The sequence below is a fragment of the Hyaena hyaena genome, unplaced genomic scaffold (assembly GCF_003009895.1).
Source record: "Hyaena hyaena isolate Hyena2069 unplaced genomic scaffold, ASM300989v1 scaffold_634, whole genome shotgun sequence".
NCBI lineage: Eukaryota > Metazoa > Chordata > Mammalia > Carnivora > Hyaenidae > Hyaena > Hyaena hyaena.
Window position 1 is genome coordinate 403,609 of NW_024081267.1, and position 13,505 is coordinate 417,113.

At 41.6% G+C, this 13,505-nt stretch overlaps 1 protein-coding gene across 2 annotated transcripts in view; it reads left to right on the forward strand.

Annotated features, from left to right (window-relative positions):
• Positions 1-431: 431 nt before the first annotated feature.
• The window catches only part of LOC120219629 (centromere protein P), a 235,405-nt gene continuing 222,331 nt past the window's right edge, over positions 432-13,505 (forward strand). For both annotated transcript variants that reach the window (XM_039216469.1, XM_039216470.1), the window contains exons 1-2: positions 432-546; positions 11,861-12,042. In XM_039216469.1, coding sequence (XP_039072400.1) covers positions 440-546; positions 11,861-12,042 — 289 coding nt within the window. In that variant the 5' untranslated portion in view covers positions 432-439. The remainder of the gene's footprint in view (positions 547-11,860; positions 12,043-13,505) is intronic.

The following is a 13,505-nucleotide window of genomic DNA, read 5'->3' on the forward strand; positions in this document are numbered from 1 at the left end:
TCTCTAATTTGTACTTTAAAGAATCAACGCCCTCGGTCCTTCGATTCCTGGCCTAGGACGGCGGAAGAGACACGGAAGAAAAATAGAGAGGCTCCTGGTCACGTGGTCCCGGACCCCTCCACGCCCCTCGCGGGGGCGTCTCGGCCGGGTTGTTCCAAGGTCTGCTAGCCTGGGGTGGGCTGCTGCGCCCTGGGGCTTCAGACCGGAGGGCGCCCGCCCTCTCGAAGCCCCGAGACTGTGAAGAGCCGGCTGGGAGTGGGGGGCGACGTGAGCGTAACGAATCCAGGAAACTACGCGCGCGCGCGCGGGTTGCAAGCTGGGGTTCAGCTCCCTGGACCCCCCCCGCCGAGCTCCGCGATGGTTTGCGCCAGCGGCGCGCGAGGCTTGAATTCGCGGCCTGGAGCGCGTCCCTCCCGCAGTCTCCCGTCGGCGCCGCGCCATGGACGCTCGGCTGGCGGAGGTCCGCGCCTTGGAAGCCGAGATCGCGGCCCTGCGGCGGGCGTGCGAGGGGCCGCAGGCAGCGGGGGAAGACCTCTCGCGAGCGCGGTACGTGCCCCCGTGGGGCGGGACGGTCTCCGGCGTTTCCCGAACCCCAGGGACGCCGCTGCGGTGGGGTGGGGGGTGCGGCATCTGCGACCGGGCCGCTGTCGGCCTGGGGGCGTCGGCGCGGGGAAGCTGCCTTCCCTGAGGCCCTGTTCGCTGGCGGACGAGACCGGGGTCCCCGTCTGTGCCCCGGGGAGCGGCGCCCTGTGCTTTTCTGGCGGTAGCCGGCTCGGCCTCAAGGGCACGGCCGAGCCGCAGGTGTCCGTTCGCCCTGGTGATGTGGTGGTTCCTCTGAGGAACAGCGGGGCAGAAGAGTAAGTTGGTGGAAAGGAAATGAGCGAACGTGGTCTGCGGGGCAGCGGCCAATTGCCCGCAGGTGGGAAGGCACCTCCCGGAGGGGGGCGGGGGCGGTACCCGGGCTGGACGAACTGCACTCTGGTTTTGGGCGCGATGGGGCGGAGGGGTGTGCGCCTGTGTGAGCCCCGTGTGTGCTTGTGACAACATGGTGTGTGCGCTTGTGACAACCCCGAGTGCGTCTGTGACAACTCGGTGTGTACGCCTGTGACAGCTGGTATGCCTGTGACAGCCCCGTGTGCGCCTGTGGGAGGTTTGTGTGTGCACCCGTGACAACCCAGTGTGTGCGCCTGTGACAACTCGGTGTGTACGTCTGTGACACCTGGTATGCCTGTGACAGCCCCGTGTGCGCCTGTGGGAGGTCCGTGTGTGCTTGTGACAGCATGGTGTGTGCGCTCGTGACAAGCCCGAGTGCATCTGTGACAACTCGGTGTGTATGCCTGTGACAAGCCAGTGTGTGCGCCTATGACAACCCCAAGGAAGGTGTTCCTGTCAACCCTATTTTAAAGTCCAGGAAACTGATGCTGGGAGAGGTGAGGTCAGAGCTGGGCTGGACCCCAGAAATCTCAGGGTAAAGCTCAGGCGCTTACCCGAGGAAGGAGAAAAAGGATTATGTACCTATGGTCTCAAACTCGACTGCGGCTGGAAAGTTGAAGGCATCGTCATTTTCTCAATGGAGACTGGTTTGCTTAGATGCAGAGAGATTTTCCTGAGCTAACCGGACAGGAACTGGCAGAAAATGGAAAAGAAAAAGAATGCAAAACGAGATGTTCTCTGTCGTGTGGATGGGATCCTGAAAGTGAAGGAAGTGGTACTTGGGAATGGGGAGAGGGAGGCAGGTGACCAGGGAACACACACTTTCCTCCACAAGTGAAGTTGTAAATGTGTGGAAGACCCTTGTTACTCCAGGGGTGCTCCATACATTGGAGGCAGTTACAGTACTTGGGAGTCGCATAGAAATGGATATTTGGGAACACTGGGGCTGTCAGTTGGTTAAGGTGATGGGTTAGAGCTCTATTTGCGATTCTCTTTCTCTGTGTGCTTTCTTCTGGCGCTCACTTTTTATAAATGTAAAAAGAAAAAAAACACAAAAAAAACAAAAACAGAGTGGCGCCTGGATGGCTCATTTGGTTAATTGTCCATCTTTGGTTCAAGTCATGATCTAGCGGTTTGTGAGTTTGAGCTCTGTGTTCAGACTGTGCTGACAGCCAGCTCAGAGCCTGGAGCCTGATTAAGAGTCTGTGTCTCCCTCTCTCTCTGACTCTCCCCTGCTCATGCTGTCTCTCTCTCTCCTAGAAATAAACATTAAAAAGAAATTAAAAAAAAAAAGAGATTTTGGGCCTGCCCCCACTTGCAGAGTCAATCTGCATTTTATTTTTTCCCCTTCATAGTTTATTGTCAAGTTGGTTTCCATATAACACCCTGTGCTCATCCCCACAAGTGCCCTCCTCCATGCCCATCACCCCCTTCCCCTCCCCCCCACCCCCATCAGCCTTCAGTTCTCGGCATTCAAAAGTCTCTCATGGTTTGCCTCCCTCCCTCTCCGCCACTATTTTCCCTCTTCTCCCCCACGGTCCTCCGTTAAGTTCCTCTTAATCCTCCTATACGTGCAAACATATGATATTTGTCCTTCTCTGCCTCACTTATTTCGCTCAGCATAACACCATCAAGGTCCATCCAGGTTGCTACACAGGCCAGATTTCATTCTTTCTCATTGCCATGTAGTATTCCATTGTATAGACAAACCACATCTTCTTGATCCATTCATCGGCTGATGGACACTTATTAGGCTCTTTCCACGTTTTGGCTATTGTTCAGAGTGCTGCTATGAACATTGGGGTCCATATGCCCCTATGCATCAGCACTCCTGTATCCCTTGGGTAAATTCCTAGCAGTGCTATTGCTGGGTCATAGGGGAGTTCTATTGTTAATTTTTTGAGGAACCTCCACACTTTTCCAGAGAGGCTGCACCAGTGTACATTCTCACCAATAGTGTAGGAGGGTGCCCGTTTCTCGACATCATTGCCAGCATCTGGAGTCCTCTGATTTGCTCATTGTAGCCACTCTGATCAGCGTGAGGTGGTATCTCAGTGTTGTTTTGATTTGTATTTCCCTGATGAGGAGGGACGCTGAGCATCGTTTCATGTGTCTGTTGGCCATCTGGATGTCCTCTTTGGAGAAGTGTCTGTTCATGTCATCTGCCCATTTCTTTACTGGGTTATTTGTTTTTCGGATGTGGAGTTTGGTGAGTTCCTTATTGATTTTGGATACTAGCCCTTTATCTGATATGTCATTTGCAACTATCTTTTCCCATTCCGTTGGTTGCCTATTAGTTTTATGGATTGTTTACTATGAAGTGCAGAAGCTTTTAATCTTGATGAGGTCCCAAAAGATAATTTTTGCTCTTGATTCAATTGCATTTGGGGATGTGTCAAGTAAGAAATTGCTGCGGTGGAGGTCAAGGAGATTGTTTCCTGCTTTCTCCTCTAGGGTTTTGATGGTTTCCTGTCTCATGTTCAGGTCCTTTATCCATTTTGAGTTTATTTTTGTGTATGGGGTGAGAAAATGATGTAGTTTCATTCTTCTGCACATTGCTGTCCAGCTCTCCCAGCACCATCTGTTAAAGAGGCTGTCTTTTTTCCATTGGATATTCTTTCCTGCTTTGTCAAAGAATAGTTGGCCATACATTTGTGGGTCCAATTCTGAGTTTTCTATTCTATTCCAGTGGTCTATGTGTCTGTTTTTGTGCCAATACCATACTGTCTTGATGATGACAGCTTTGTGGTAGAGGCTAAAGTCTGGGATGGTGATGCCTCCCGTTTTGGTTTTCTTCTTCAATATTCTGTTGGCTATTCGGGGTTTTTTGTGGTTCCATACGAATTTTAGGATTGTTTGTTCTAACTTTGAGATCAGTGCTGGTACAATTTTGATTGGGATTGCATTGAATGTGTAGATTGCTTTGGGTAGTATTGACATTTTAACAATATTCTTCGAATACATGAGCATGGAATGTTTTTCCATTTCTTTGTCTTCTTCAATTTCCTTCAAAAGTTTTCTGTAGTTTTCATCATGTAGATCTCTTATATCTTTGGTTAGGTTTATTTCTAGGTATTTTATGGTTTTTTGTGCAGTTGTGAATGGAAACAGTTTCTTGATTGTCGTATAGAAATGCGACTGATTTCTGTACATTGATTTTGTACCCTGTGACTTTGCTGAATTCATATATCAGTTCTAGCAGCCTTTTAGTGGAGTCTTTTGGCTTTTGCACAAAGAGTATCATGTCGTCGGTGAAAAGTGAAAGTTTGACTTCTTCTGTGCCAATTTGGATACCCTTTCTGATTGCTGAGGCTAGGCCTTCCAAGGCTGTGTTATACAACACTGGTGAGAGTGGACAGCCCTGTCGTGTTACTGATCTCAGGAGGAAAGCTCTCAGTTTTTCCCCATTGAGGATGCAGTTAGCTGTCGGCTTTTCAAATATGGCTTTTGTGATGTTTAGGTGTGTTCCTTCTATCCTTCTGTGTTTCTTGAGGGTTTTTATTAAGAAAGGATGCTGTGTTTTTCTGCATCTATTGACAGGATCATATGGTTCTTATCCTTTCTTTTGTTGGTGTGATGTGTCACATTGATTTGTGAATCTTGAACCAGCCCTGCAGCCCAGGAATGAATCCCACTTTATCATGGTGAATAATTCTTTTTATATGCAGTTGAATTCAATTTGCTAGTTATCTTGTTGAGAATTTTTGCATCCATGTTCCATCAGGGATAGGCCCGTAGTTCTCCTTTTTTGTGGGGTCTCTGGTTTGGGAATCAAGGTAATGCTGGCTTCATAGAATGAGTCTGGAAGTTTTCCTTCTGTTTCTATTTTTTTGGAACAGCTTGAGAAGGATGGGTATTAACTCTGCTTTCAATGTCTGGTAGAATTACTCTGGGAATCCATCTGGCCCAGAATTCTTATTTGTTGGGAGATTTTTGACAACTGATTCAATTTCTTCTTTAATTATGGGTCTGTTCAAATTTTCTGTTTCTGCCTGTTTGAGTTTTGGTAGTGTTTGGGTGTCTAGGAATCAGTCCATTCTCCAGGTTGTCTGTTTTGTTGGCATATAATTTTTCATAGTATTCTCTGATAATTGCTTGCATTTCTGAGGGATTGGTTGTGACAAACCCATTTTCATTCATGATTTAATCTACTTGGGTTCTCTCTTTTTGAGAAGTCTGGCTAGGAGTTTATCCAATTTTGTTTATTTCTTCAGAAAACCAGCTCTTAGTTTCATTGATGTATTCTACCAATTTTGGGAGTTCTATATTGTTTATTTCTGCTCTCATCTTTATTATTTCTCTTCTTCTGCTTGGCTTGGGGGTTTCTTTATTATTCTGCTTCTAGTTGTTTTAGGCGTGCTATTAAATTTTGTATTTGGGATTTTTCTTGTTTCTTGAGATAGGCCTGGACTGCAATGTATTTTCCTCTTAGGACTGCCTTTGCTGCATCCCAAAGAATTTGGACTATTGTGTTTGCATTTCATTTATTTCCATATATTTTAAAATTTCTTTAATTGCCTGGTTGACCATTTATTCTTTAGTAGGATGAACTTTTAAGATTTACTGTTTTATCAACCTTTAATGTAGAATACAGTATTGTTAATTATAGTCACCATGCTGTATATTAGATCCCTAGGACTTTTAAATTGTATTGCTGGAAGCTTGTACCCTTTGACCACCTTTACCCGTTTTCCGAAACCACCTCACCCTTGACCTAACAACAATCAGTCTCTATGAGTTGCGGTTTTTTTTAGATTCTACATATAAATGAGATCATACCTGTCCATCTTAATAACCTGTCCATCTTGGTCTGACTTATTTCACATAACATAATGCCTCCAGGGTTCATCCATGTTGTCACAGAGAGCAGGATTGTCTTCTTTTATATGGTTAAATGACATTTAGTTGTATATTAGATACATCTTTATTTTCAGGTTGTTTCCTTGTTTTAGCTATTTTAAATAATGTTGTAGTGAACATGAGGATGCATATATCTTCATGTTTTTGTTTCACTTCAATAAGTACCCAGAAATGTAATTGCTGACTCATATGGTAATTCTATTTTTTAATTTTTAAGGAGCCTTAATACGGTTTTCTGTACTGGCTGCCCCAATTTACATTACTACCAATGATATATTCTTGCCAACTCATTGTTTTGTTTATAGTAATGGTCATTCTGACAGGTGTGAGGTGACACCTCATTGTCGTTTTGATTTGCATTTCCCTGATGATTAGTGATGTTGGGCACCTTTTCTATGTACCTGTTGGCCAGGTATATATCTCTTTGGAAAAATTTCTATTCAGATTCTCTGCCCTTTTTAAAAAAAAATTTTTTTTTTCAAAAATTTCTGAGAGAGAACGAGAGAGAGACAGACAGACAGACAGTGTGAGCAGGGTAGGGTCAGAGAGAGAGGGAGACACAGAATCTGAAACAGGCTCCAGGCTCTGAGCTGGCTGTCAGCACAGAGCCCGACGCGGGGCTTGAACTGCGAGATCATGACCTGAGCCAAAGCCAGACCTTTAACTGATTGAGCCACCCAGGCGCCCCTCTCTGCCCATTTTTTAATCAGACTTTTTTTTCTTTTGCCATTGAGTTAATGAGTTCTTTATGTATTCTGAATGTTAACTCCTTGGTGGTACATGATTTGCAAATATTTTTTTACCATTGCACAGTTAGCCTTTTAGTTTTACTGATGATTTGTTTTGCTGTAAAGAAATATTTTAGTTGATGTCCCACTTGTTATTTTTCCTTTTGTTGGATTTACTTTTGGTATCAAATCCAAAAAGTCAGTACTAAGACCAAGATAGAGAGTTTATCACCTCTACTTTCTTTTAGGAAATTGCCTACATATTACTTTTATTGAGGTCTTTATTTCTTGATACAATGTCAAGTTACTGTCTAGTGTACTTTTTTTTTTTTTAAGTTTATTTATTTGAGAGAGGAAGAGAGTGAGCATGAGCCAGGAGGGGTCATTCTCTAGGGAGAGAATCCCAGGCAGGCTCTACACTGTCAGTATACAGCCCAACATGGGGCTCAAACCCGTGAACCATGAGATCATGACTGAGCTGAAATCCAGAGTTAGACACTTAACTGACTGAGTTACCCAGGTGCTCCTGTCTAGTGTACTTTTATCTTTCAGGACTTGTAGGACTTGAACATTTCTTGTAGGGTAGGTCTAATGGTAACAGGCCTTTGCCTTTTATTTCCTTAGAAATGTCTTAATTTCTTCCTCACTTTTGAAGGACAGTTTTGCCAGATACAGGCATACCTTGGAAATATTGTGGGTTCAGTTCCAGACCACTACAATAAAGTATTATCACAATAAAACTAGTCAAGTGAATTTTTTGGTTTTCCAGTATATACAAATGTTAGGTGTATCCTTCACTGTAGTCTGTTAAGTGTGCAATGTCGTTATGTCTGATGAAAAATGTTCATACCTTAATTAAAAAGTACTTCTTTGCTAAAAATGCTCACCATCATCTCACAAATCACCATAACAAATGTAATAATAATGAAAAAGTTTGAGATATTGTGACAATTTCCAAAATGTGATTCAGAGACACAAAGTGAGCTTATGCTCTTGGAGAAGATGGCACCAATAGACTTGCTCAACACAGGGTTGCCACAAACCTTCAGTAAAACTTTGCAATATTTGGGAAGCCAAGTAAAATAAAACAGAGTAAGATGAGGTATACATAGGATTGTTGGTTCAGTTTTCTCTCTTAGCACTTTGACTATATAGGTCCCCTGTCTTCTGTTATCCAAAGTTTCTTTCTTTTTTTTTAATGTTTATATTTTAAAGAGAGAGAGAGACATAGTGTGAGCAAGGCAGAGGAGCAGAGAGGAAGACATGGAATTAGAAGCAGGCTCCAGGCTCCGAGCTATCAGCACAGAGCCTGACACGTGGCTGGAACTCATGTACGGTGAGATCATGACCTGAGCTGAAGTTGAACACTCAACCAACTGAGCACCCCCAAAATTTGTGATGAGAAATCTCATGTTTTATTGAGAAACCCTTGCATATGATGGTTTACTTTTCTTTTGATGCTTTAAAGGTTCATCTTTATGCTTGGCTTTTATAAATTTGATTATATCTTGGTGTGAGTCCCTTTGAGTTTGCTGAGTGTCTTATATTTTCATATTCATGTCTTTCATAAAATTTGTGAAGTTTTTAGTCATTATTTCTTTAGATATTCTGTTTGCCTCTTCTGGGACTGTTAGTGATGCGTATGTTCATCCTTTTGAGGGTGTCCCACAGATCCTTTATGCTTTGTTCCTTTTTTCAGTCTTTTTTCTTTCTGACTCAGCCTCAATGATGTCCGTTGTCTTATCCTCAGGTTCACTGATCGTTCTGCCTGCTTAAATCTGCCTTTGAATTTCTCTAGTGAATTTTTCATTTTAGTTATTGCTGTCTCTTAGCTCCAGAATTCCTTTTTGGCTTCTTTCTTTCTTTCTTTCTTTCTTTCTTACTTTCTTTCTTAAGTTTATTCATTTAGTTTTGGGAGAGACAGAGACAGTTTGAGTAGGGGAGGGGCAGAGAGAGAGAGGAGACACAATCCCAAGCAGGCTTTATGCTGCCAGCACAGACCCTGACATAGAGCTTGAACTCACAAAGCTGTGCGATCATGATCTGAGATGAAATGGGAGTTAGATGCTTAAACAACTGAGCCACCTAGATGCCCTTCTTTTTTGTTATTTGGGTTTTTTTTTAGGATTTTAATTTCTCTCTCTTTTTTGAAATGTTTATTTTGAGAGTGAGTGTGCTTGTGTGCAAGTGGGGAAGGGGCGGAGAGGGAGAATCCCAAGCAGGCTCCACACTGTCAGCACAGACCCCAGTGTGGGGCTGGATCTCACTGACTGTGAGGTGATAACTGGAGCCGAGATCAAGAGTTGGATGCTTAATTGACAGAGCCACCCAGGCACCCCTGTTACTTATTTATTTGTTTATTTTTAGTTTTGTTATTTTGTAGGCTGTGTGCTGAAGATAAGCCTGAGGTGCAAACTTCCTATCTTCTTACATCTTTTCTGAGGCTTTCCTTGGGCACATGTAGTCACTTTCCAGTTTTTCCCATATACTCAGTTGATTTTGAGTGTTTTAATCTTGAAGGTGTGGCTCTTAAAATGAGAAAAGCCAAAAATGATGGGAAGAAAAGAATCATGGCTCTTTAAATCTTCTAAAACTCCCGTCAGCCTGATGAGCAGGGCTTGTAACACCGGGAGCTGGTGCAACACTGGCTGTCTGTCTCTTTGCACCTCTCTTGTCAGAAGCAGCAGTCAGCACAGTCCCTCAGCACTTGTGGACAGCGTCCTTTTTGCCTACTCTTACTTTTCTCAAGTGTGTGCAGTCTGCTTTAAGAAGGTGTACACAACCGTCTGCCTGTTGTTGGAGTGGGGAATACATAGCTATTGCTGTGCTGAGAGCTGAAATTGCCCCACACTGACCACAGTTAACTCTAAGCCTTCCCCTGGAAGTTGCAAGCCTTCAGCAGAATTCACAGTTCTAAGACAGGTTTATCAGACAGGTTCTGCCAGTGTAGTTATTTTGTAGGTGGGTGCCTCCTACTCTACTGGCTTCCCAGAATCCTAGATCATTGACTATTAAAATCAGGTCTCTTGTAGATTTGTTTTATTTTTTAAAGTTCATTTTGAGAGAGAGCTCGCAGGTATGTGTGTGTGTAGGGGAAAGGGGGGGAGAGAGAATTCTGAGCTGGCTCTGCGCTGATAGTGCAGAGCCCAACGCAGGGCATGATCCCTCAAACCTTGAGATCATGACCTGAGCGAAGATCAGAGTCTAATGCTTAACCCACTGAGTCACCCCTCTTATAGATTTGTTTTAAAAGAAAGAAGTTTCTTGGGGTGCCTGGGTGGCTCAGTGAGTTAAGCACCCGATTCTGGATTTCAGCTCAGGTCACGATCTCATGATCTGTGAGTTAGAGCCCCATGTCCAGCTTCACGCTGACAGTGCAGAGCCTGCTTGGGATTCTCTATCTCCTGCTCTCTCTGCCCCTCCCCGGCTCTCTCTCTCTCTCAAAATAAATAAACTTTAAATAAATAAAGAAGTTTCTTGTGGAACTCTAATTTAGACCAAGAAAAATTATGCTCCTAAGACAAATGAAGAAATAATAAACTACAAAGCCAATAAAAACTGTTATTGCAGATCATTGAAACTCATGTCAGTAATTGAAATGAACTCATGATATTTTGCTCAGAATGAATCACTGCTATGAATGAAGAATATGCAGGTTTTCTCTTTTTGGTGTATGATAAAATATATATAAGATTTACCATTTTAGCCTTTTTAAAGTATGTAGTTCAGTTGCAATAAATACATTTTACATTGTCATACAGCCATCACTGCTGTCCTTCTCTAGGACTTTTTCCTCACCCCAAAGTGATACTCTGTACCCATTAAACAATAACTTCCCATTTCTCTCCCTTCTAAGCCACAGGTTCTTTTTAAAATTTTGCATGTGTATTTTCAATGTGATGATTTAATTCTTTTATCAGTTTATTGGAAACACTTTGAAGTTTTCATTCATAGTTTTCTGTGATAGTTGGTATTTGCATAACAAAAATTTATCATTTATGTATGAAGATTGCATCTTGCTTTCATTAGCATTCTCAGTTTAATTTTTTTTTAATCACTTAATGATAGTACAAAAAAGCATGTGGTAGTTTCTCAGGTGATATAGAATGTACTTAAATATTTTAAATTAACATGAAAACAAAATTTTAAAAGCTATTTTCACACTTTCTACAAAAACATTAGATCTTCAGTGTAAAGAATATAGAGTTCAGGTTATTTCCTATAGACATGGCATAAGGTTATAAGAGTGCAGGTTAATGTAGTAGAGTTAGGAATAGAAAAGGAGGGATAGCTATGTGACGGAGCAGAAAGTATGGCAGTAAATCCAGATGTGAAGGATTAACGAAGCCAAGGATGACTCCAAAGATAAGGAACCTGAGGTATCAGGGGACGGATTTTATCCCTAACAGAATTAGGGAAATATGGTAGACAAGCTAATTTGATACAAAACCATTTATTGGGTTAACAAGCTAAATCTACTGTGCAGGAAGAAGTATATTATTGGAGGTATGGTTTAGGAATTACTGATGTGCAAGAGTTGAGATTGATCACTGAGTTTTCCTCTAGAAGAGAGAACAATATTTAGATCAGCAGAAGCAAGTGTTAGGGCTTATTTTGTAGTTGGAGGCAAGAAGCAGGAATGGTGGCGTGCTGAACACGTAAGATGAGAATCATGATAATCAGGCTCCACCATCTAAGGAAGGGGATCTTACGGCGGCAGAAGTCAGCAGTGTAGAACGCAGCAGAACACGAGGGCAGTAGTGGATGACAGCAAGTAAAATAACATTCATTGGGATCAGTAGCTGAAATTTACTCTTTTTCAAAGAAAATAGAGTTTTGTGTTTTCAGTGATTACTGATTACAGTATTGATTAAGGAGATTATGCTATTCCCCGCCCCCCCTTCTTAGATTTCCTGAGACTCTCTTTCTTACTATAAAATACTCTGATACTTTGTTTTAGAAGTTAAAACTAGCCAGCCAACATTACTTTGTTACTTAAAGACATTTACAAAAATAATTTGAGATGGCTTGGGATATCAGATATTTACTTTGGAGTATTTTAAACATTCCATTATAAACAGACATTTTAATATTGCAAAGTACTCTTGTTATAATTTATTTTACAATTATTTGTAACAGGTAGAAATATGGTAGTATAATTTATTTAGCTTTGTTTTAATTTGAGATTAAAGATTACAGTGTTAGTAGCCATATTGGTTTTAAGAAAAATCTTAGGTAGTTTTAGTGGGAAGAAAGTGAGAAAGACAAAATGGAAACGGTTTGAAGAAATAAACACTTGTTAGTAGTTCACTGAAGTAATTGTTACATTTGCTTTTTAGAAAATCGCTTCAAGAAATACATCAATCAGATTTTGGAGCATGGGCCTCTTCAAAAGATCGGAGAGGTCGTCTTGGACATTTAGAATCAGAACTTCTTTTTCTAAGCACACTTACTGGCATCAATATAAGAAATTACTCCATGAAAACAGAGGACCTAACAAACACTGAGAAGACAGACAAGAGTAAGCATTAACTTTAATTTGGAAGTGATGTTGAAGTTTACCTCATTACGCAGGAAATTGCTTGTCATGTCTTTGAATTAAAATCCTACAAGATAACTATTTGACTATGTGGTGTGGTAAACTTGTTTTGTCAGGTGTCTTTTGAACATCACAGTGTGCATAATACTCTTTTAAAGCTGCCTGAAGTAGATATTGAGGAAGACAGGCTTTGTCATTAAGTATTTTAATAGTCAAGTAACAGATAAGTGAAAGATAGCGTGATTAATTTGCAAATCTTCAGAGTTGAGAGCTGTCTCATCTAAAGTGCTCTACTCCTTGGCCTGTGGCCAAGATAAATGTTTCAGGATCTGGACCATTTTCCAGAGGAGGGTTTCTGGTCCAAGTGATTGAGTGTTTATTGCCAAGAGTTTGTGATATACTACTCCCTTATAAAGGGGAAGTTAATTCAGCTGTGCATCGGACGTGGGAACTTTGGGCAAGAGTATCAACCTTTAAGGAAAAGAATCACTTTCTTTAAATGCTTTCTGACTTTTCCACTGAAATAACCCTCATGACAGGGAAGATAAAGTGAGTTGGACCTCAGAGGTCCTTGGGTAGCACACCTCAGCAGAAGTCTGAAATACATAAGAAATGGGTGATAGAATTTAAGTACTTGAGGTATTTGAAAGGAAAATATGGAAAACAAAGAGGATGGGAGAGTGAGGTTTGGCCAGATATGTTTTGCTAGTGCAAAAATCTTAGTCTTCCCATTTTGCGTCTTCCTATGTTGACTTTGTTGTGGGGTACTTGGTGCAGCCTATTCAGAATGCTTTTGAATGGGCTTAATACCATGCTTCTCCCATTGCTGGCTTAGGTTTTAATTTTCCTGAATCTGCCAGCTTAGTTCTGTCAGCTTAGTCCTAGATTTGTTTTGTGTGCTATCTAGCTCATCCATCTGATTTCCAGATTCCAAAATTAGGTTACTCTCCTTTTTTTTCTTTATTGTTGTGAAGTTGTGAGCTTCTAAAAATACCTTTGTTGGCAAAATTAGATGATGTTAAAGTCAAAATACTGGTTATCTCTTGAGGGACGAGTAGCCTGGGGAAGGACATGGAGAGCTTTCTGGCATATTTTAAGATTTCTGTATCTTTATCTCAGTGGTAGTTAGATGGGAAACTCATGTTAAAAAAATATTGAGTTGTATACTTAGCAAAATGCATTTTATACATTTAAGTGTAAAGTTTTGACAGGTTGATTTCATGTACTCTTTTTAGCTAGAGTCAGATAACGTTGGGAAAAACCCATTAGTTATGATTCAAACTTGTGTAGGGTATACTAGCATGTTCTATTTCTTATTGTAATCTTTGGTATAATTGAGATATAGAAAGTACAAGTTATATTTAATTCATCTTTGCAAAGGTAAATCAGTTTGGTGCATATTTTTCTAGCTATTTGCAGTGTAAATGCTAACATACAGCTTCACA